Source organism: Aptenodytes patagonicus, chromosome 2, assembly GCF_965638725.1.
Source record: "Aptenodytes patagonicus chromosome 2, bAptPat1.pri.cur, whole genome shotgun sequence".
NCBI lineage: Eukaryota > Metazoa > Chordata > Aves > Sphenisciformes > Spheniscidae > Aptenodytes > Aptenodytes patagonicus.
The window spans coordinates 130,914,633-130,939,696 of NC_134950.1; the positions used below are offsets into that span (position 1 = coordinate 130,914,633).

Genomic DNA, 25,064 nt, shown 5'->3' on the forward strand with positions numbered 1-25,064 from the left:
TTGCATCATAAGGTAAGGAAAACCACAGCAGAAAGTGTGATCTTTGCATACACACCCATGAATAGCCCACATACCATAAAATAAATACAGTGATGTCTACAGGAAACACAATGGTACTTAACCATATCCAGTATCATTAACGCAAAAGACATTTCATAGGCAGTCCTCAAAAAAACCCCCAAGTAAATTCCGAAGGAAACAATTGGGGTAAAGCAATACAAAAGGATTCTGAATGAACATAAACCCTTCAAAAACAGACTGTATGGAAGGCTGGTATGAATCTTTCTAGGCTTTTAAAAACCTTTAGCTAACTTTCAGATATTATTCTCTAGGGGACAGCACACCAGCAGTTGTCAATAAAGTGAAAACTGATAAAAGCCTGCTTTGGTATCAATGACAGAATAAAAGCACTACCATGGGCAATAGGCTGCAGGAGGTCTGTTGGTTGCATGACACATTCTTTCTATCAACAACGACCAAATATTCACAGAACTGTTAGCTGTATGGTGGATCCAGGCTAGTCTCTAACTGCTTTTTTATTCTGTTGACTGATTAACTGATTCAGTAAGAAGACGCACTTAACGCACATGCCAGCTGAAAAACTAAACATTATTACAGAACATTTTTTAAAGGGACCAATTTTACACAGAATCAATTGTATGATTTTCATCATTTTAATACTGTGCCTTCAGAGAAAATTCAGCTTTGAACAGGCAGAGAAAAGAAGCAATAGTATACATTACTACTACTGTTTCAGATCAGAAAGACCTTTAAACAGTGGTATGCTTATGAGATAAGAAATCCTTAACCACATTTTGGGCTGCTGATTCTTCCATCATTAAGAAAAAAAGGATGGGTGGAAAAGACACACAAAGACCTGAAGAAGGGATCTTTCTCCACCTCCATTTTGGTGGTTGATGGGTGTACATTCCTAAATAAATAAACAAATCTTCTTTTTTAGATGCCAGTATTTGGGCCTATCTCATAAAATTCAGAATTGAAAAAAAAAAAAATCCAAGTAGACACACCTTTCTTCAACTACTTCTAATAGACCAAGATTCAGTAGAAGAACTCTGAAGGTGAATTGACTTTAAGCTATTTTCCCATTTATTAATAGTACTGCCTTCTCCAGGTTTTACCTAAAAAGTTACAGAATCTCTTATAATGAAGTAAAATATTCCAACTTAAAAATAACTATTTCATAATCACATAAAAATAGTTTAATTACCAGCTTATTACTACACAATTAGAGAGTCGTCTCACAAGGGAGAAAATTGTCATTTTTATTATGCCACCAAATTTGAAACGTCTGTTGATTTAACTGAAGTGAGTGGTCATATGTAGTTCGTACAGAACAAAATGTAGTGTTGAATTTACAGCTGGGTCATCACTTATTCTTTCAGTTGTTTTTTGGTGTGACTTATTTCCTGGAACAGGTTGTATTTCCCACAGTGAATGATAGCTCTTGGCAAAGTGATATGCTCATTTATCATCATGAACAAAACCATAACTGTAATAATACAGAGAATATTTGAAATATTTTTTTAAAAAGCTCTAAAGCTTAAATATTTCCAATTATGTAAGTCACTGAGAAGCTTTTCATTGACTTCAGCAAGTGTTAATATCTGTCTTTCTGTGCAAGGATGTAGTATTTAAGGACATAATCTCACTGAACCTAAAGGTTTTCTTTTTTCCTTTAATTCCATTAATTCAATGACATAATATATTTATTGATATTTTGTCCTCCAGAATATTTGAGGAAGGTTCTTTGTAATCTGAGGTGATCATAATTTCACAATCATTGATCTTTGCAGAAATTAATAAAAAAAAAAAGATTTGCACAGAAGTTGACGGTAAAGTATAACCTTGCCCACTTAAGTGAAAGTAGGAATATATACACCTGGATAATTTCTATCTTGTAATGAAAGCAAGTCATTTGAAAATGAAGGCTTGTTTTCTTAATATATTTATCAACAATTCAGAACCAGATCAGTCAACTATAAAAATGTTTTGTGGTCAGTGCCACTTGTCCAGAGTTAAAACAGAGGGGAAAAATAGCTTTTCAAAAAAAAAATAGTTTAAAGAGATAAGACATATTTAAGTTCAAAAACCTATAATGTCTGTGTATATGTTTCCTGTGGTCATTGAAACACCCAGAAAGTATCTCTGATTATCTCTCAAGGAATGAGATTTTCAGACTATGAAAGTGACTGGTCATAAACCAAAACTGGTTTACAATCGTAATTATACAAGGTAGGATGGATGGTTGGCAGTTGTAAAACCGCCTTTGCTACAGCTAGGCAAAACTCACCTGTAATAGGTCTTATTTGCTGAGTCTTTATAGGACCTCAGAGTTGCTCTGCGGAGCTATAGCATGAACTACATTTGGTATAACTGCAATTACAGGTGAATTCTGCAAGTGGTCCAAGTCCCCTTATTTGTGTTTGAACACAAAGTACATTTGCAGTACGCATTCTAGTCCTCATGATCTCTTAATTAATAAAATGTAAGACACCAGGCTGTGTCTAGGCCTGTGAAAGTCTTTAAAGACATTTCTTCCTTTTCAGATTTTTTCCATAGAAATAAGACATTTATGTACAAAAGTTGGCAAACCCTCTACCTCCTCAAAAACCCCTCCCTCTGCCCCTCAGAAAAACACCTACCACACACCCAACTCTGAAGAGCTCTTCTAAATTAGCAACACCCATACTAAACATATTCTGTTTCTTCCATCCTTTCTGTTGTCAGTCTTACATGGTTGAGCTAGCAAACTCTAAAAGGAAAATCTGAAGATATTTTGCACTGTCTGCCATCAACCTAGTCCAACAAACAGAAAAGCACCAAAATTAAAAACAAAACAAAAAACCTGAAACAAACAACTCCCCCTCCCCCCCCCCCCATTTGATAACTTGGTTTCTAAAGAAAATCTAGAGGTGATTGCATGAGTTTATCTAGGAACTGATGAGTCAACGAACTATTTGGTTGCAAATGCATATATTCTCTCACCCTTCCAGGATATCCCAGAATACATTCTGCTCCTCTGCATTTGCTTAAGAATCAGAGTTTGCTTTTCTTTTTCTCATTTTCACTCCACATATACCATGAAGGACACTCTCCCCTCACCTCCAGGACACACCCTGTGCCTCTCTGAGAATCACTGGAATGAAACTGCCACTCGCATTTAACACTTGGTATAAAGCTAAAGCAATGGCCGTGAATATTGAGATGTCTCTAAAGGTTCAAGGCTCAAATACCACTTCTTTGTTTGCATAAGAAGGTGGAAAGGGGAGAGGGAGAGCATCTATGTGCTCACATGTATCTGCAGGAACAGGGAGTAGAAAGGCAGCTCTATTTTTGTCCGCTAAGTGTTTACACTCTCATGCACTGACCAGGAGGAAAACAGTTTCTCTTTACTGAGGGCAGAAGAGACGCAGACCCTTCCTACTTGATGGTCGGCCAGGAGCAAAGTCATCCTAGAGAAGATGTAACTGAGTCATTGCAGAATAAAGGCTTCGCCAATATGTTCTTCCTTTGGGCAGTGGGAAAGTTGGGGTAAAACTGTGCTTCTATCCCACCTTCTCCATCGACAGAACTGCATTGTGTCCCATGCATCCTGAAACAATTTTATCTGCTTTGAATACTGTACTTCTAGGTGACTGTTTGTCCCCCTCTCAATATCCTGCCTCCTGACAGGTGTAAGGAGCTTTAAAATGAAAAATTGTGCCCTGAATATTCACTGCTGTAGGTTGAGCAATCATGAAATAGCTGAGACAGTAATTAAGCAGAATAAATTGAAGTGCACATTGCAGAATTTCTTAGAAGAGCCCATCCCTGCCCCCAGCAGACATTTTTTACATAAAAATCTGGAATGCAAAATGTTTGGCACATGGTAATTCACTTCTGGCACAATGAAAAGAACAACTTCTCCCTCCAACAAATGATGCATAATCAAAATAAATCTGTTTTCTTAGAAATTCATATAGATCTAAGGATTAATAAGAAGCCAGAAAAAGCTAGCCAGTTAAACCATAACACTGCAGCTTAGTTTAATCCGTGGTGAGAAAGGGTGTAGTCCAGCTTTTAATTCACATTATTACTAGGGTAAAAGCATCTTTGCCAACAGGCAGACCAACCTGGCAAGGAGGCCTTCAAACTAAGAACAGAATGGGGAGAAGACAATGACCAACAACAAGTGAGGAAGTGGTGAGGTGGACTGACAAATGGCTGAACTTCTGGGCTCAGAGGGTTGTGATCTGCAGCATGAAGTCCAGCTGGAAGCCACTCAATAGCATTATGACTGGGAGATTGATACTATGGCAAGTACTGTCTAACTTCTTCATTACTGACCTAGACAATGGGAAAGAGTGCACTCTCGGCAAGTTTGCAGATGATACAATCTGGAAGCGAGGAGTTGTTACATCAGATGTTTGTGCTGTAAGAAGGTTCAGAGGGACCTTGACAGGCTGGAGAAATGAGCCAACAGGAACCTCACTGAGTTCAACAAAAGAAGGTGCAAAGTCCTGCACCTGGGAGGAATAAACACATGCACTAGGACAGGCTGGGGGCCAACCAGCTCGCAAGCAGATTGCCAGGCAAAGACCCAAAGGTCCTGGTAGACACCAAGTTTAACATGAACCAGCAATGTGCCCTTGCGGCAAAGGCGGCCAACAGCATTGTGGTCTGCATTGGGAAGAACGCTGCCAGCAGGTTGAGGGAGGTGATCCTTCTCCTCTACTACACTGGTGAGACACATCTGCAGTTCCGGGTCCAGGTCTGGGCTCCTCAGTACGAGAGAAACATGGACATACCAGAGCAAATCCAGTAAAGGGCCACAAAGATGATTAGGTGTTTGAAGCATCTGACATAGGAGGAGAGGCTGAGAGAGCTGGAACTGTTCAGCCTGGAGCAGAGAAACCTCAGGGGGGGGATCTTATCAATTCATATAAGTACGTGATGGGGAGAGGTAAAGAAGACAAAACCAGAATCTTCTCAGTGGTGCACAGTGAAAGGACAAGAGGGAATGGGCACAAAAATTAAATACATGAAATACTGCTTAAATATAAGAAGAAGCTTTTTTAATTTGTGAGCAGTCAAACACCAGAACAGGCTGCCCAGAGAAGTTGCGGAGTCTCCATCCTTCATGATATTCAGCACACATCTGGACGTGGTACTGGGCAACCTGTTCTAGCTCACCCTGCTTTAAGTAGGGGGCACTGGAGTAGACAAACTCCAGAGATGCCTTCCTACCTCAACTATCGTGTGATTCTGTGGTTACTGTCTATTGCACGCATTTTTATAATAATGCTGGGATAAAGCTGAGAAAATCTGTCTTAAGATAATTGTTTTCAAACAAAGAACTAAAAATTTTCTCAAAGAAAAAAACAACAAATAGATTAACAATGAAGGCTAAAGGAAACTTTTTGGAATTAGTCAGATTCAACAGGGGAATTTTAGCAGTGACTATAACAGTAGAACTCTATAGCTATATAACCCAAATTATTACATATTTGCATACAGAGTAGAGATCTAAAAGTAGTCACAGACTAATTTAATTTCTTATTTCCCTATCTGGATTCTTGTAATCTCACTAACTTCCAGCACGTGTCCAAGTGTATTATGGAAAGTTCATATGCAGAAATGAAAAAACACTGACCCAGCCATACCATATTGGAGTTCAGATCTGGAGTCTGGTATTTTCAGTTTAACTAGTTTTCCCCCAAAAGGACAATGGAACTCTTAACAGTTTACCAAAATGTAGCTCATCGTAAGTTAGGATGCTAAAATAAATCTCTCATAAAACTGTTTAAGAAACAGTTTCTGAAGGAATCATTATGTTTATTAAAAAAAAGACCATCAATTTCATTAAAGAGACCAAGTTTAGGAAGAAAATCTGTTAAGTTGCTTTTCACAACAGCAAAAGATTATAGGTATTATTAAGCAGATGGAAAGCAGAGTGTATTTCTACAATAAACTTACAGGGAGGGGAAATACGTATTGTTGAAAGCAAATTGCCGATATTGAAAAATTGAGGCCTCTAAGAACATTGCAATTGAAAGGGGTGTGGGGGTGGGGCAGGAGGATGGTAAATCAACTTAAAAAAACCAAACCAAACAAAAGAAGCCGTATGAGAGTTGCTGTCACAGCACTTCTTGAAGACTGCCAAACTTCTCAGGCATGTGCTTTTGCTTTTTTCTCATATGAAAGTCTTAGGACAAAGTCTGCTCTTCCCACTGGCTGATTGGGCTGATTTCACTGGAAACTTTTATACAGAAGAAGAGCAGAAAAAACTGTTAAATTTGTATTTAGAATGAGGCATTCAAAAGAAAAGGTCACAGACGACATCTGACATTTGGGCTGGGTAAAGGGAAATCAGGAAAAAAGTGGACTTTTGCAAGGCGCATTGGCACAAAGGAGCAACTGAAGTTGTGTGAACAGATGAGATAAAATAGATAAGAAAAGGTCTGCAGAAAATCGAAGAGGATATCAACTCCTGAGGTCTGCAAAAGTAAAAAGACAATCCACAAGAAAAGAGAGGCCATAAAACCAGGAAGGTGTTATTGTGGAAGTACAAGGAGAACAAGATTTTACAGAAGAAACAGATGATACCAAAAGTAGGAAAAACATGAGGAAGAATGAGTCTGGAGAAGACTTTTGGAGGCTCAACCAATGGGAGTGTATTACCATAGAGTGTTGGTGGAATGCCAAGGGGTCCAGGGCAGACTTAGGAGAAAAGGAACATGAAGGAATTTTCTTAGATAAGCTTTCTAAGGAGTTTAGAAATTAAAAAGAGCTGGAATGTGACTATTAATGTTCCATACAAATTACCAAAGTCTGTTCTGGGCAGAACAGAGAAGAGAGAGACTGAAACAGAAACATGCCTTGCATGGGCAGAAGAGTTTCACACTGAGCATGTTTGTATCTAAGATCTCCTTCCCATACTCAAACTAACTGCAAGAGGTATGCGAAAAAGGCAATAGAAAACTGCGCATAATGGCAATTATCTTATAGCAAGAGCTGGCTTTCAACTCCAAGTTTATAAGTTATCTGATTTTTGAAAGGACAAATTCAGTAATCTTTGAAAAAGTAAAATTATCTTTTTAGGAATATTCACTGTGAAAATAATATCTGGCAACGTGTATCAATCACTTTGCAATGGATGTTAATCACTGAACATTAAAAAAGATCTTTAATACTTTTAAACAAAATGCAAACTCAATTTTCTGTTAATACGAAGTGCATCCTACATGCCTGATAGTGGTGGTCTAAGTAAAAAAGAACCAATTACTTCTAGAAGTTAAACATTCTGAAATTTCAGACACTGAATCAGTTGCATTGATTGTATTGGGAATTCTTTTCTGACAATGATAAGATGATGTTCACCACTGGAGGACTAGTGAATCACTCTGATAGGACGAATTTGAATGTTACTCGAAGAGCCAACGTACCATTAAATTTATTTTTATATAGCTAGGTAGATTTACATAAAATTAAAATACTGGAATTGTTTGCAAATATTTTGAATAAATGGTTAAATCCTGTTTCTTATCTCACTATATTATATAAAACAGTGTATTTGGCAATGCCCCACACTAAATGCTACTTTCTGTTGCCATGATGCAAACAAGTACCACCATAGCATAAAATGATTGCCATGGTTTTAAAATGAGTATAAAAGGAAGGAACAACCAAGTTTCAGGATTATGCTCTAAAGAGTACATCGCACAAGGCAGCTAATTATCAATATTTATAAGCTTTCAGCAATTGCATGGACATTTGCTGGTGAAATGTATCTCTGTAATGTTCCTCTGTCAGTACACAGTAGGAGGAGTATTAATTTTTAAATGCACAACAGCAAACATGAGTTAAAATCTGCTTAGATTTACAATTTGACATGAACCCACATCAAAAGCTGAAGATCATTTAAATCCATCCTAAAATAAGCATACAGCTATAAAATGTTTATCAGCTAAACAATAGCTGTCATTTTACAAATAATCAGTGATATACTTATTTCAAGTCATCACTGGCATACTAAATGTGATTTCGTACTGAGTGTATACTGAAAATTTGCATCTCATAAGGTAAATCATTAGCCTTTAGAGCACAGATGTTCTGACAATCTCTCTTCTACGTGGTCCCACATATGATGTTTTAACAAACTACTTTCCTAAAACTTTTGTAAGTGTAAGGTTTTGTGAGGCTTAAGGAGAAACTAGATAAAATACGTTTTGTATTTTAACTATTTTACTTTGAGGTGAAGTAAAATTGGTTGAAATTGGATGTAAGGAAAAGCTGCAAAATGTACTTGTGTACTACTTCAAAACCTTTCTTCAGTCTTCCAGCTCAGAAATTCTCAAATATGTTCGGTGCAAAAAATGAAGGATGCACACACCCCCACCCCCACCCCCATTATTCAGGGCTTGAAAAATAAGACAAAGGTGAAATTATTTGTCCAAATGTACAGAAGAGGCAGACATTGTTAGCATAAATGATGATTTAAGAATATTCAGTAGCACAGGGAAGCATATTTTCTGTTTTAAAATACTAAAATGTTGTAAAAGAATGCTGAATTACACTTCTCTGTAACTGAAATATAACTATTTTATTGAAAAGCTACAATTTAAAACCAGAAAAAGTTGAATAGTAATTGTTTGTAATTGTTCCCTTACTTCAGAAACCCATAAGGAGAAAAGGAGTCCTAAGGCCATATCTACATTGTTTCTGAGATATGCAGAAATCAAATGGCTATGGTGAAAAATTTAAATAAATCCCAGAGTAGTACCAGATTGGAAAATTCAACAGCAATGAAATTTTACAGAATTCATTTATCCTTTACAGGTAAACTTTTTCTAGACAGGTCCTTTGACATTAAAAAATTGCAAACGTAAATTCTTAGTTCAGTATACCTTTACAAAATGTAAACCTGAAATAAGTTCACTGCTTTTGATACACAACACAGGTCAATGCTGACTGGGTAACCTCCATCCCTCCACACTGTCTTTGCTTTGTGTTAGCAGAATTTAGCAAAACTTGACTACACTATACAGTTAAAATTATTTTATGGCAGCTGTGAGTCATTAGCATAACACAAGCTTTTTCCAAATTCATGAGAAAATCCTTGCATTGTTTCCTTTCAGAAGCAAATAAATGTAAGAATGTATTTCTTATACTATTGGATATTCCTAAACGCGTAATAAATCTTATAATTTCATATAATGTAATGAAAATTAGATGACACAAGAATAGTCACGCTTCTGAATAGGCAAAATAATTTCTAAAGGTGTATGTTCTGCTTATAGAAAAACATGAAAAAAGGAATTCATTCATCTCAGCCATGTTGAAATCAGATTTGCATAAGGAATGCTTAAAAAGGTCTAGCTTTTCCAAAATGTACCTCTGAAAATCTAGAAAGTAAATAAATTAAATCACGGTACATTAAAACAAAATTTAATTTTGAGGACAAAGTACTCTGTCCCCTGGACTCTATTTTTACAGAATGTGGAGCAATATGTAAATAAAAAAAATTACAAATAAGAACTTCAACAGCTTATTTATCCTTCCATGTGTCCTGGTTTTGGCTGGGATAGAGTTAATTTTCTTCCTAGCAGCTGGTACAGTGCTGTGTTTTGGATTTAGTATGAGAACAATGTTGATAACACACTGATGCTTTAGTTGTTGCTGAGCGGTGCTTACACTAGTCAAGGACTTTTCAGCTTCTCATGCCCTGCCCGCGAGAAGCTGGGAGGGGGCACAGCCAGGACAGCTGACCCGAACTGGCCAAAGGGGTATTCCATATCATACGATGTCATGCTCAGTATATCAACTGGGGGGAGTCAGCCAGGGGGTGGTGACCGCTGCTTGGGAACTGGCTGGGCATCAATCGGCGGGTGGTGAGCAATTGCATTGTGCATCACTTATTTTGTATATATTATTATTATTATTATTATTATTATTATTATTATTATTATTATTATTATTATTGCTTTCCCTTCCTTTTCTGTCTTATTAAACTGTCTATCTCAACCCACGAATTTTAGTTTTTTTTCCTGATTCTCTCCCCCATCCCACTGGGGAGTTGGAGAGTGAGCAAACGGCTGTGTGGTGTTTAGCTGCCTGCTGGGTTAAACCACAACACCATGTCATATATTCATTTCTTCTTTGGAAAGCTAGGAGGTCTCTATATTGAAAAGTGTACATGAGAGTTCGACTCTCAAAAAACTTATCAATGTTGGTTCTTATCAATGTTGTTGCAATTCACACGAACCTTCCTTTTTGTCTTCTGCAGCAATCTTCACTTTTGTGTCTGTTATATCTTTGAAAGAGGCCAGAAAGAGTACTACATCTCCTTTTTCATTCTTTATAGGAACAATATCCAGTAGGCACCAGAAAGAAGACCCTGCAAGGATAAAGAAGGAATTTAATTCAAACAGCTGTCTTTTTGCAGAGAGGAAAAAAAAACAAACCTGAACTACTAAATCTACAACTAACGTAATTCTAAGAAAAAATCTCATTTAGGAGGTCAGTAGTCAGGGAATCACAGATGTTCAGCTCATGTAAATATCTTTGCATCATTGGTTGAAGCTCAGTAATACTGCTTTCTCTAGAAGCAAGGCATTAATTTAAATGCAAAATTTATCTACAGGGATCATTAATAGAGTTTAATGAAGCTGCTTACTCCTCTGAAACCATGCTTTCCTTTGAACTCTCAACTGATGTTGCTTATTTTACTGGAATAGCTTTCACTTTGTTAACTTGACATCTGAAGCTTCCATGTTTACTACAGAATCATTCTACCTTAATCATCTGACTTGGTACTCATTAAAATCTCTTGACAGAAGACCTGATAGTCAGAGCATCATTCCACTAATTCAAAGATACTTAAACTAATCAGATGTCAGACTTAGAATAGAAATAGAATTAACTCCTTGCAGCTAACAGATGGTGAGATTTATACCACACATCATCTGTAAAATTAATATCAGCTATCTTCCTTACCATTTATGATGTTCACCTTGCTAAGACTTAAGTTAGACAACGCTGTTTGGCAAAATTTTTAATTCATGTCAACTGTTCTCTGCGCACACTTGCTACATAACTGTACTGCTTAAAATAAATTGTTATTGTCACTGACTGTGTCACATGTCCTGTTTGCAAGGTATGTTGTTCAATTCCAATGACATCATTCATAAGTTTGCCATTAATGCAGACCACTCAGAACAGAAGATAATGAATGCCTGGGTGCTGGTAATGCACTGGAAGTATAACGGAGATCTCGGCAAACACCCAAGATCCCAATCTCATCCACTCTGGGATAATTCAGCGCAGTGCCAGACTTTTGTGTTTTTCAGTTTTTGGGTATCAACATTAACTACCTCCACCCACCATCAGCCTACTAATATTATTTATAAGATATATAAGTACTGTTACAGCATTACTTTTTTAGTTTTAAATTTTGGTTTTGGACATGTGTTTACACTTCCATAATCATGTTCCTTCCCAATATGCTATTTTTGGCATTCATTTACAAGCACAAGACTACTTGTATTCATAAAAGGAAACAGGAATAGTTCCCTGGACCGCTGCTGTCACAACTGACTACTGCCAAATGATCAGCTGAGCTTTGGAGCGCTCCTTAGGAAGAACAAGCAGATTAGTCACTTCCCACTCTATTCTCTGTCTTCTGAACTCCACAGTCTTGAAAATGAACTGGACACACCAAGATCACAATTCAGCTTTCTAATTTACATTTTCAACTGGAAGTTCCCTGACTGCCTGTTGAAGACTGTAGGCAAGCATGGGAGGTGAAACAGCAGCTTTCCTTTTGAAGGGCCACGACAACGGAAGGTCCAAAAGTATGCTTCAGAGGAAATTCGTCTGGCCCTCTCCATCCTGGTCAAACTTTCCAAGAGGCAGAGGCAGCTTTGAGAGTAATATTACTAGTTCAGTCATCAGGTAATGCTTCCACTTAAGATATTTAAAGAAGGGACAGGGAGAATTGGGAACAGGAGGAAAGAAGACTGGAGAAGGAGAGAAAAATCATGGGAAGAAGCAGACTGGATTTATATTGGGTTTATTCTCATTCTGAGGTTGCAGACAGAGCAAGCAAAGAAGCCCTTTTAAAAGAAGGCAGAACTGATGTCAGAAGCAAGATATTTCTACTGCTCCTTTTTCCATTTTAATTTTCTATCCTTAATTCATTTTTGTACAGATTTGACTCTTTTATCAAAACTTCTGGGAAAAACTGCTCAGCGCTGTTACTGTCAGAAATGTTGTAGAGAGCCACCACCCTATCAGTCTGAAGTGATGCATTCAAAGAGAAGAAGCCTTAAGCAATTTTACTCTCCTGCTTAAAAATAGAATCGCAGATCTCTACAGAATATCATTATAACTCTTAAATGGGCCAAATTCTTTCTTGTAAGGTTACATTCTGCCTGGATACATTCTAGTGGTAGTTTCAGCTGGACAAGAAGTCGCTCTCAACTCCTTCTTCTACACACCACCAATAGCCACAATGTTCTTTTAAACAAATGTTGTAATCTCCTGCAGAAGTAGAAGCATATCTTACTCTTTTCAATTGTTTCATGTCCTTTCTACACACACACACACACACACACACACACACACAGATTAGTCATTAAGGCTACTCCTGGAAGAAAGTTCTGGACATCAGCCATGTTCAAACAAACCTAACTCAGTTATGCTAAAAAGCATACCTGGTAATATTATCTGAAATGATAGATTTGCAGGTTTAGGGAAGTTATTGTAACATGGTTCATCATTAGAAATAGAGACTAATCCATTTAATGATTCATGTTTTAATGCATTTCCTCTTTTGTATAATCAAAGTGCATTTGAATTCTTTTCAGGTGAACACTGGTCACTGAAATCATTCCACACCCTGTCATTATTTATTGTCATTTGCTGTTTCTCTTAAATCATATTTTCTCTCATTATCTGTCCTCATTCTCGTCCTCCACTTCTGTAAATATGTCTGAAAATATTTTGACTAAGCAAAGAAAATATGGATAAAAAACGGTATGCACCACTAAAGAAAACACATATCCAATACATGCACAGGCTACTTCACTCCTGAAGAGTTCCAGGTTAGTGCCTTGCATGGTGGAGCTGTTGGTCTTGGCATTACTTATACACTCATCTTCAGAAGTCCTAAGTTGAGCTTGTTAGTTTGGGGTTTTTTTTGTTTTTCTGTCTTTAGTCTGAAAGGAACTGTGCTGATTTTGGCTGGGATAGAGTTAATTTTCTTCATAGTAGCTGGTATGGGGCTATGTTGTGGATTTGTGCTGAAAGCAGTATTGATAACACCAGGGATGTTTTAGTTACTGCTGAGCAGTGCTTACACAGAGTCAGGGCCTTTTCTGCTTCTCACACCACCCCACCAGCGAGCAGGCTGGGGGTGCACAAGAAGCTGGGAGGGGACACAGCTGGGACAGCTGACCCCAACTGACCAAAGGGATATTCCATACCATATGACGTCATGCTCAGCATATAAAGCTGGGGGAAGAAGGAGGAAGGGGGGGACATTTGGAGTGATGGCGTTTGTCTTCCCAAGTAACTGTTATGTGTGATGGAGCCCTGCTTTCCTGGAGATGGCTGAACACCTGCCTGCCGATGGGAAGTAGTGAATGAATTCCTTGTTCTGCTTTGTTTGTGTGTGCAGCTTTTGCTTTCTCTATTAAACTGTCTTTATCTCAACCCATGAGTTTTCTCACTTTTACCCTTCCGATTCTCTCCCCCATCCCACCGCTGGGGGAGGTGGGGGGGAGAGTGAGCGAGTGGCTGTGTGGTGCTTAGTTGCCCTCTGGGGTTAAACCATGACAGGAGCAAATGAATATGAAGTACACTTCAGGACTAGAGAAGATCATCCAGTTTAGGTCAGGACTAGGTCAACATGTGCTTGTTCTCTGTCAAGAATAGAAGTGTGCTATCTTTCACTATTGAGGAGCATTCTTGGAAAAATATACTGATCTAATGCAATCTGTTACATAGCTTTTACTGAAAGCCAGTATCATATAATTCTATAAGCCAAAAGAAGAACTTTCTACTCATCAAAAAAAGTAGTGCCCTCTTTTGTTACAGTTCTTTTGAGTGCACTCATCTGTGAGACAGAAATTCCTTCCCTGCTTCAGATGATGCATACAAAGGTCTTCTGTATTGTCAAGAGTCGTCTATCAAAGAAATTTCTTTTGGAGGTTTATTTATATACAGACTCTCTTTATTGCTCCAAGCCACCACTCTTGGAGAAAGAGTCTAATCTTTCTCTTGCATTATAAACTGAAGGTTCAAAATTTATTTTAATATCCTCAAGGCTTATATAAGCACATCACAGGAAAGGAGAAAAGAGACCAAATGAAGCATAATCTTATCACAAAGCAATTTGGCTATAGTCCACCTTTTATATATACATAAAAAAGAGAGTGCTTTATGGTCACTCTCTGAACCACCCTATCTACCTTTTCTCACTCCAACAGCCAGAAGTCTGTCCTCAGACTGAAATCAAAGCAAAGGTCAACAGACCAAGGAATTTAAAGGGGAGATTTTAAACAAAACCCTGCCATCAGAATGCCAATAGCCTTCAGAGACAAGCGTTCCTTTCATCAGAAAATAAGGCCTGCTTAAACCGAGGAACAGATTCAGACCATTAGCCCTACTGATGAGCTATGTGTACTCAATGTACAATAATACTCACTCAATCTTTAGTCACGCCTACCTTAGACAATGCTCAATGAAATACTTAGAATGGAAATCTTTGGCGGATATTTGGGTATTGCAGTTATCATAATATAGAAATGGAATGGGATTATTGACAAGTAGCTTATTTAATTCTTTAATAAAATAATTAAATTCTGCATCCATCTCCTCAAAATTTTAATTGAGCTTTTCTGCAATAAGTATCTTCTTAGCCACACATATTCCTATGAGTTACTTAGAACCAGTGATACTGATGCAAAGCTATGTTCTCCATTTGCTCTAGACAGCCTGGGAGTAGTTTTGTAAAGGTAGACAAGCTTAAGTCTTCCTTTTTTTGCCATGTGTCAACTGTCAGTGGTTATATCCACTTCCAGACCTTCACTTCCCCAGGACTTTGCTTGCCAGACCACCCTCCAGACAGACACTGAGCCAGCTTGTATTGCCCTTTCCATCACTCAGGGGCAGGAAATATAAATGAACAAATTCCTGTGATTCATCTCTACCTCTCTGTGGTGAGAGCAAGAGCGATTAAGATGCAGAGCTCTTTCACAAACCTCTGCATCTGCACATAACATACAAGATTAACCAAATGAAATGTTTCAAAGTCTAAGAAACCAAGTACCTGAAGAAAAAATAGAAAGTGTAAATGTTTTGCATATTAGATATACAAGTCTTGTGGCACAAAACCATCACTCTTCAAGTAATAATTATCATGATATATATGCATAAGAGGGCAGAACTAGGCTGCACAAGACATCATAAATCTGGCACATTTCTTTACATTTCAGTACTTGACTAAGTAAACTAAATGTTCTTTTAAACAGATGCAAATGAAGCCTTTAAAAAAAATTATTAAAACACACCACCCTATTTCCAGGGATTTGTAATGTAAAAGACAAAGATAAAAATATTTTCATATAGATAACTGTAATAACTTGTCAATAAGGTTGATGCTAAATCTTCAGCATTACAGCACAGTCTCATTTACAGAGTTACTAATTGTTAGCAAAATAAACCTGCTGCTGGATACATGATATTGCCAGAGAAGTTTTAGCCTGATCACTTCCACTTTTCCACTGCAGAAAGTGTGGACTCCAAGCCTGACAGATCAGGATGCCAAAGATTTTGCCTGGGGAAACCAATCTGGCTCCTTCATTAGCTTTTCCAAAGATTGCTGGTGTCACTGATAACATTTGGTTTTGAATGTTCTGTGGTTTTGACAAGGTGTCAACATTTTGTTGAGGAGATCAAAGTGCAAAGAAGAAAACAATGTTTTAAAAAAATGCAAGTGAACTAAACAGAAAGAGAATGGAGCTAGAAGAAAAAGTATAGCTACAATTAGAGTACTTTCTCTTTTGTAAATATCACATCTTTGACAATGATCGATTAACACAGCTAATGCAAGGTTTTGCTGCTTTAAACAAATAAGCACCTCATTCTTCTCCATCATCTCTGCAGAAATCACATGTATGTATTAACAAAATCTATCAATTTTTTCTGCTACTGTAGGTGACAGCCTATGTGCTACATCCTAGTGACAGTCTTTGGTCTGATGATATTGCAAGAAAACTAACAAGAAGATATATGGGCTACCAGATTACTGACTTATATGGTCACTGATGGTTGTGCTAACACTTTCATAGGAGTAGTAAATAAGGCTCAAGAACTTGTTTACCCAGGTTCTGTATGGCCAACAGGTCATGCTTGTATCCTGCAAGCAACTCTTCCTACAAGTTTTAACAGTCAATGTAAATTCATTCCAAAATGTCTTAAACCAGAATACAGTAGTATCCCAAGAACTTGGTAGAAGAAAGGTGATAGGTAAGATACCTTAATAACAAAGTAAAAATTGCATTTCAGTATGAATAAGTAGGTAAGTGTTAATCCTGTGGAGCTGATTTAGAAACTTCCATTAAAAATAACCCTGCATCCCTCTGCATAGGCTATGAAGTACCATGTGAAATTATTCAAATCTATCGCATCTCATCAGAGAATGTGCAAATCCTCCCTCCATGTGTTTCCACCCTCTTTTCCGTGCTCTGCTCCCTCTACTGCCAGGTAACTCAGTGCCTCATATGTCATGTTGCCCAGCATATCCAACTTTTTCTGCCATCACTGCCATGATGGAGAGAGGGAGAGAAAGAAAGGATGTTCTAAGAGGAGACACTTTTCAGCACAGCAATCTCCTATCCTTGCCTCTCCTGCAAACTGCCAGCGTTAAGCAGAGAGAGGCTTAACTCACTACCTCAAAGGCTCCATTTATTACTATGTGGACACAGACTGCCTCTGTTAAGGCAGCTCCTAGTTTGTGTGTGACTTTTCCAACCGTAGTGTTCTTTACATTTTTGTATGCAACAGCTAGTACAGTCTGCAGTGCACATTTTATGCAAACTAATTTATGAGCTCCAGCACATCTACATTTCAGCTTTGTTTACTCAGCTTGCCTGTCTCTCCTTTTATAACTCCACTATCTTTCCTACTTAATGAAACTTCGTTTCAAAATCCTCTAGTTACATTTCAGTTTTCATTGAGCAAAAGCAGAGAAGCTAAGCAATGCCTGTTAAAGCCATGTGACATTCATTATCCTTATGTGTACTACTTACTTTTTGTCTGCTCTAATTTTCTTTTCCTATCTCCATCCAGATTAGAAAAGAAAACTGCATTTAAGGAGATAAATACTTCCCTGATGTAATACATTTACCAGGTTACATTTATAACAATTAGCAAAATACACAGGATTATCTAAAAACTCAGTTAAGTCAATGAAATGCATTCTGCTTAAATGCAAAAAGCTTCAGGGCAGATTCATAAATATTACCAGTCTGCAACTTACTTTTCCTCCACCTCCAATGAGCATTACTCTGTAACAGTCATAATAGCACAAGGCATTCAGCATTTGTCAGCAAACTCTTAGGAAAGTACTAATTGAGACAGTCTATTTATATAAATAAATATCCAATGTCTATAGTTAAAGGGGAAAAAAAACCCAACAAAAACCAAAATAAAATACTGTTTCTTCAATACCTTTGTATGGACTGTTTCAGAAATAGGCTCAACCCTTCTTGAGCAGTCTAGTCTTTACTTTCTTCAGTTGAATGCTGCTTTTTTCATTGCTTTGAGTTGAGCAATCCCAAAATAAGCAAATTTTGCTTTCCCTTGATTACTGTATTTTTGAAATCTATTGTTAGAACTGTATTTACAAACTATGGTCCTTATTCCTTTTGGATTTTCAGAGCTCTTAATCCAACATGTAGATGTAATCACAGCAGTAAATATGATTTCTCAGTCTACTGAGGGATGTACTTTTGACCCTTGGAAAACAAAGCAAGAAATCTTCTTAAGCCAGGATGATCTCTCATATACATGTATGTATGTATGGGTGCATATATATTTACATATATACACATATATATATGAAAAACCATGTATTTATACACACATTTTTTCATTTCTCTCAGTTTCTCCCTATAAGCTACCTAATCTTTTTGAAATGGTGTCTGATATTTTGACACCAGGAGGAGGGTAGACCACATTCATCTGAACACCACCATGTTTTCAAATGATGTTACTGTGCTTTTAAGCTCATTATTTTATTCTTTTAAAAAGAAGCTTCAAAGATGACAGAAAATTTCCTGTAAGCAAAAGTACACCAATACCAAAACAGACCACTACACTTATATAGAAAATTTTCCAATTTTTCAGTTTCAAATAACAAGTGATAAGAGTATAAACGAAAATATCTTCATGCAAGATATTTTCATGACCCTGATTCTGGTGTGTCTGGCAGTGGCAGCCCCTAGAAACAGAAGGTCTGGAGTCTGCAGAATGGGAGGTCACCCAATGCTGAGGGAGCTGCTGGTCACAGCCTCATGCTTATTCATAAAGCTTTCAACAGACATTACATGGAGAAAGAAGGCATTCTGTGGTTAGTTGTCCACTTACGTTGCAAATCTCCATTTTAGAAACTGATTGTTTATTTTCCATTGCTTTTTCCACAAGGTGAGGTCGCAGAAGTTTTTTGCTTAACAAGAATATCAGTACCTCTATAGTTCCTGTCTATTATTTAGTTTTATCTGTTAATATTCATCAGAAGTTTTAAGCAAGTTTGAGGATTTTCTGTTGAGCCTATGATTCAAGAACTTTAACCCGCACTTGACATGCTGCCCACTGGCACCTTTCTGGAAGGAAGGGGCTAAAGCTGGGACCTGAGAAGGGGTTGTGTCGTGGATCTGGATTGATACCTCCGTCCTGTCAGGTTTATGTTTTTTTGTACAGGAGGGTTCTGAAGCACACACTGAGGAATTACATAACACTTTAGAGAGGATTAATCTTCCCAGTTCGCCACTTGAATCCATGTGAGCACATGCTGTAAACAGACTCAGCCTGCCCACTGAAAAGAATTATAGTAACCCCGCCAGTTGGAAAGTAGTAGGTTTTAACCTTTTAATTACTCAACTGCTCTATAAAATCAGACTGCTTTTGCAATTCCCTAGCCAAATCGGTGAGAAGGTTCAATAGACAGTGCTAACATGAGCCTCCTGCCGCTCTTCCAAAAATCTGTGGAGCTGATGCAAGAACTCATTGCAATTGTCAGCACAGGAGGTGGCAATTAGTCTGCACCATGATCCAGTATATGGATTTGGGGATCGCGAAAGAAATAAGGAAATGTCAGCAGCAGGGAGTCAGGTAGTCATCAGGAGAAATTGTACTTTGTTCTTCCTTTAACCAAAGAACAGCCTAACTCATGGTGTCACGGGGACACAAGTCAGCTTTCAGCTAAAGCCAGATTTAAAACTCATAAAAATTAAAGATAGCAGATCAGCAGCCTTAGTATGGACATAAAATTGTGAGAAAATTTGAAGAGAAGAGTGACAGGTCTGATGTAGTACAAACATCCCACTGCAGAATAAATACCTACAACTCTTCCTAAAAATGGATGTGTAAAAAGTAGCATAATGAAATATATCTTAAAAAACTTAAAAAGCGCATACAGCGTTACTAACAGCCATTCATATTAAGTGCAGCTGGAAGCCCAGGGTGCCTGTGTGGAAACACTAGTCTGTAAGCATCTGTAAGCAATGAAGGGCCCATCACTTTGTAACAATACAGTAAGCGGCAGGAAACTCTTATACAGATTTATTTGCTTATCAGTGTGCTTCTAAGAGAACAAATCTTTTCTCAGCGAATTATGCCTGTAATAAATCACGTTGCTATTGAAAGAAGCTATCAGCCAATGTCACCACGAGTGCCATCAGAACAAAGTATCAGCACTGTCAGTTAGTGAACAGCAGTCTTGTTGAAGTCACATTAAATTACAGCAAAAGATCTCAGATGTTTTAGATCACATTGCACACAGGGGATTTTACTCCCTTTTTTTTTCTTCTAATTGAAGTTCATCCCCTCGTTTTGTCTCCTCACAGACTTTGACCGCTTCACCTGAGACTCTGCAGAGTTTAAGCCAGGGCTCTCCAGAGGAGCAGAAGTCTGCCCTGTCTTCCTCTTCTGCTGCAGAAGCTGGGACTGTCTCTAAAACATCTACACACTTCAAGGCTACCTTTCATCAGAGGCCATGGGTCAATCAAATTAAGTGTTTGGAGAGAAAAGGAGCCAAAAAATTCCCTCATCTGTGAAACAGAGGAAAATAAGGACATGCCTTCTGTCTACATCCACAACTGCACTGCTTTTTAAGAGAAAGACTTCCCCAAGATCAATGAAACTTCCTAATGCCTACTGAGCTATATGGAAGAGGGGAAGAAAAAAGAAAAAAAAAAAAGAGGAAAAAAGAAAAGGGAAAAAGGAAAAAGGAAAAAAGAAAAAAAAAAGAAAAAAAGAGGATGCTTTTATAAAGATACAAATTATTGTTTATGACTCATGTAATTGCAATTAGATATTACCATCGGATTAATTTTTCAGTGTTGCTTGCTCTTTTTATTCCCCTCCTCCTGTATTTTGTATTAGAATTTAGATAACGTGAGCAAACCAACCACAAATGTTTTTTGGCTTTCTTATTTTTAGGCCACATTTTCAAGGCAGAGCAGCAGTGGAGCAGCAGTAAGCTCATGTTGCTATGAACTATCCTGCCAAGCAACTTGTCAAGGGACTTCCTCTACATTAGCAACTGGACGTCACTAGAAAATTGATGTCTCTGTACGGATTTTTTTTTTTTTCCAATTAGAAAATTGTAATAAATCTCTCTTCTCTGACTGCTGGGCTTAACATTTCCCAAAGACATGGTGGATTTTGGGAGATTGTTAAAGCAGGGAGTCAGTTCATATTAAAAAGGTAACATACAGCTCCCATGTTTCAAAATACTACAGGATATTTTTGGACAATCATTAAAAGTAGATTTTTAAACTTCTTGTTGGAAAAAAGGGATACTATTTCTGCAGCGAGCAAAATACTTTTGGTAGAGAAGAAAAGCTTTAAGAAAACCTAGGTTTTTTTCATTTTAAAGGAAATTAATTTTCCTTAATCTTCTTTATAATTAATTAAATATTCAATAATTATAAATAAGATTAAACTCATCATGTAAAAAAAGCTTGCTTTGTTTGCTTAACGCAAGTCATGCTTTAACTGCAAATAATGTAATGGAGCCTTTGTTATCCTGTAGCCACGTTATTCAACTGCAACCATGGCAGAGGCTATAGATAATGTCTCATGGCTTGAGGCTTATTTCATTTGCCTGTGGCTGCTCATGTGAGAACACTGTTACACCTAGACTTCAAATGGCCTTTTGCCTGATGGTATCCAGTAACTCAATAAGAGGCTCTGACTTTCACCTTTTCTCCACTCATATTCCACTCATCTGAAATAATACCTTGGTTCAGACCTTCCAGATAAGGATACAGAGTTATTAAAACACATATTGTCCTACACTGATGACAAGAGCCAAAATACCTCGATTTAATCATACTGACTCTTAAAATTAAAAAAATTAAGAAAATAACTATATCATGCCTTCCTGACCTTACCAAATATTTAGGGGCCAAGAACTACAAGGCACATGCCTAAGACATACCTCAGAAAGTGTTTAAATCAGTTTACACGTAGAAGATGACAAAGTGTACCTTGATTCCCCTGCAAACTCTGCTTGCAGCCAAGTCCTAAGGCAACTTGTACTGGTGGTCCCAGTAACACCCACTCACTCCAGTCCTCTTACAGCAGGGATTTTTAATTGCCCACAAAAGCCTGTGCAAACAGCCCTGTTGCTGGGGTGCAATATACAACAGACACCACAGTGAAGCCTCTCAAACGTCCATAAGTCAGAAGTGGCCATCTCTGATTACATAGTGTTTCACGCAAGTTACGCATACACAGAAAAAGGCCAATTTCCTTTCAGTGAAGGAAGGTTGTAGGACTACTGCAGGTCTTAAGAGGGTGTGTGAAAGAACAGACCTCTTTTTAAATACTACAAACTGATTTTTGAGACGTAGGAAATGAGTCTGATGAGGTCATAAGGGAACTAAGGTATGACCTTCTCAGCAGCTGGAAAGCTTAGACTGGACTAAGTCAATGATTATAGGACTTATTGTAGCATCCTCTTAGGCTGTAACAGAAAAGGAAAAAATCCATGTTACTGCTTATTTGTACTTGCCACTATCCATTGTATTTGAGAAGTCGTGGCAGTCCAGTGAAGTTCCCACTGACTGGAAAAGGGGAAACATAACCCCCATTTTTAAAAAGGGAAAAAAGGAAGACCCAGGGAACTACAGGCCAGTCTCATGTCTGTGCCTGAGAAGATCATGGAACAGATCCTCCTGGAAGCTCTGCTAAGGCACATGGAGGACAGGGAGGTGATTCGAGACAGCCAGCATGGCTTCACCAAGGGCAAGTCCTGCCTGACAAACCTCGTGGCCTTCTATGATGGAGTGACTACATCAGTGGACATGGGAAGGGCTACAGATGTCGTCTATCTGGACCTCTGTGAGGCCTTTGACATGGTCCCCCACAACATCCTTCTCTCTAAACTGGAGAGGTATGGATTTGATGGGTGGACTGTCCAGTGGGTGAGGAATTGGTTGGATGGTCGCATCCAGAGGGCAGTGGTCAACGGCTCAATGTCCAGATGGAGATTGGTGACGAGTGGCGTCCCTCAGGGGTCCGTATTGGGACCGGTACTGTTTAATATCTTCATCAATGACATACAGTGGGATCGAGGGCACCCTCAGCAAGTTTGCAGGTGACACCAAGCTGAGTGGTGCGGTCGACATGCCAGAGGGACGGGATGCCATCCAGAGGGACCTGGACAAGTTGGAGAAGTGGGCCCATGTGAACCTCATGAGGTTCAACAAGGCCAAGTGCAAGGTCCTGCACCCAGGTCAGGGCAACCCCTGGTATCGATACAGGCTGGGGGATGAAGGGATTGAGAGCAGCCCTGCTGAGAAGGACTTGGGGGTACTGGTGGATGAAAAGCTGGACATGAGCCAGCAATGTGTGCTCGCAGCCCAGAAGGCCAATCGTATCCTGGGCTGCATCAAAAGCAGTGTGGCCAGCAGGTCGAGGGAGGCGATTCTCTAGAATCATCTCCCTAGAGTAGGGAGCCCCTCTACTCCGTTCTGGTGAGAACCCACCTGGAGTACTGTGTCCAGCTCTGGAGTCCTCAGCATAAGAAAGACACGGACCTGTTGGAGCGGGTCCAGAGGAGGGTCACAAAAATGATCAGGGGAATGGAACACCCCTCCTATGAAGAAAGGCTGAGAGAGTTGGGGTTGTTCAGCCTGGAGAGGAGAAGGCTTCGGGGAGACCCTATTGCAGCCTATCAGTACTTAAAGGGGGCTTATAAAAAAGATGGAGGCAAACTTTTTAGCAGGGCCTGTTGTGACAGGACAAGGGGGAATGGCTTTAAACTAAAGGGGGGTAGATTTAGACTAGATAGAAGGAAGACTTTTTTTTACGCTGAGGATGATGAAACACTGGCACAGGTTGCCCAGAGAGGTGGTGGATGCCCCATCCCTGGAAACATTCCAGGTCAGGTTGGACGAGGCTCTGAGCAACCTGATCTAGTGGAAGATGTCCCTGTCCACAGCAGGGGGGTTGGACTAGATGACCTTTAAAGGTCCCTTCCAACCCAAACTATTCTATGATTCTATACTTCAGTTTGGGGGACTGTGAAGACCTCATTTAACTACATGTACTTGCTATTGGTAAATTTCTGCAGCGGTCTGGCAGGGAGAAAAAGAAGGGTTTGTCTAAATGTAGTTCCTCAGCATAGTGTCCATCTGCTTTTCGATTACTCTAAAAAAGAGATCTAGGGAGAGAGTTCTTTTCTCACAACTCGCTTGAATTCAAAAAGATTACTTTGCATTTCCATTATCATAACTGACAACTTAATTTGTTGCAGATGTTTTAAAGAAAGTGTAGAAATAGTAAGAGAAAAAAATCACCTAAAAATTCAGCTCCTAAGCTATATAATTTTAAAACTTTCTGAAGAAGACAACAATCATAAAATTCCTTATCTTTTAATAGTTTCCTTTTCTGTTTGCCTTAAAAAACCCCAATATAGCTCTGACAAATAAAAAGTTAGAAACTGACTGAGGAACCAAAATAAATACTGAAACTATGATGAAAAGTGTATTTTGAGTGGGATTTTCAAGAAACATCTCTGTCTGAAGCTGCTGTTGCTGCTGTCGCAGTTCTGATACTGCTCTGTGCTAACATGGCAGAAAATATCCTGGATGAGAAGGTACAGCCAGTTTATCATATTCTAAGGATTTGTTAAAATGTGAAGAGAACACACAGAGAGAAAAGTTCCTATCCACTTCTAGTCATTCCAGGAGGATTGTTTTCTAGTTTGGTCAGAGTACAACTGCTGAAGTTCATCCTGCTGTTAAGATCCAAACCCAAAGGACAAAGACAATGAAATCCTGCATTTCATCCCACAGACAGGTAATCCATCTTAGAATCCAGCTCCCTACCCAGGTCCTTGCATGCCACTCTTACTGGCTGCAGTGTCAGCTTGGAGCAGTCTGGAACTTCCATGAAATTACAAGTGGGTTGCTGGAGTTGTTTTAGTTACAACAATCATTCCTTTAACTAACAATTACTGAGCAGAAGTCCTATGTGAATTCTTAAATGATGGTTAAGTAACTGTGAAAGGCCCCATATTCAAGCTTACTAAATTCAGATCAAAACTAGTAAGAGCTTTAAGTCCCAAGCTTGAATCACTACTTGTTTAGAATAAACAATCTAATTTAATGATAAAAACTAAATCAGTTTTAAAATGAGTTTAAATCAAATTCAAAATATTGAAAAAAGTGGCAATTAAGAAATCAACACATATTCAGTTTTGGAAGCTTGAATTTCTTTCCCAAAAGATGAGAGACACATGGAAAAAAAATGATTAATTACAAATTTCT

At 38.4% G+C, this 25,064-nt stretch overlaps 1 protein-coding gene across 1 annotated transcript in view; it reads right to left on the reverse strand.

Moving 5' to 3' along the window:
* The window catches only part of KCNH8 (potassium voltage-gated channel subfamily H member 8), a 204,339-nt gene that overhangs the window by 114,862 nt on the left and 64,413 nt on the right, over positions 1–25,064 (reverse strand). The window contains exon 3 of the mRNA XM_076332319.1: positions 10,265–10,396. Coding sequence (XP_076188434.1) covers positions 10,265–10,396 — 132 coding nt within the window. The remainder of the gene's footprint in view (positions 1–10,264; positions 10,397–25,064) is intronic.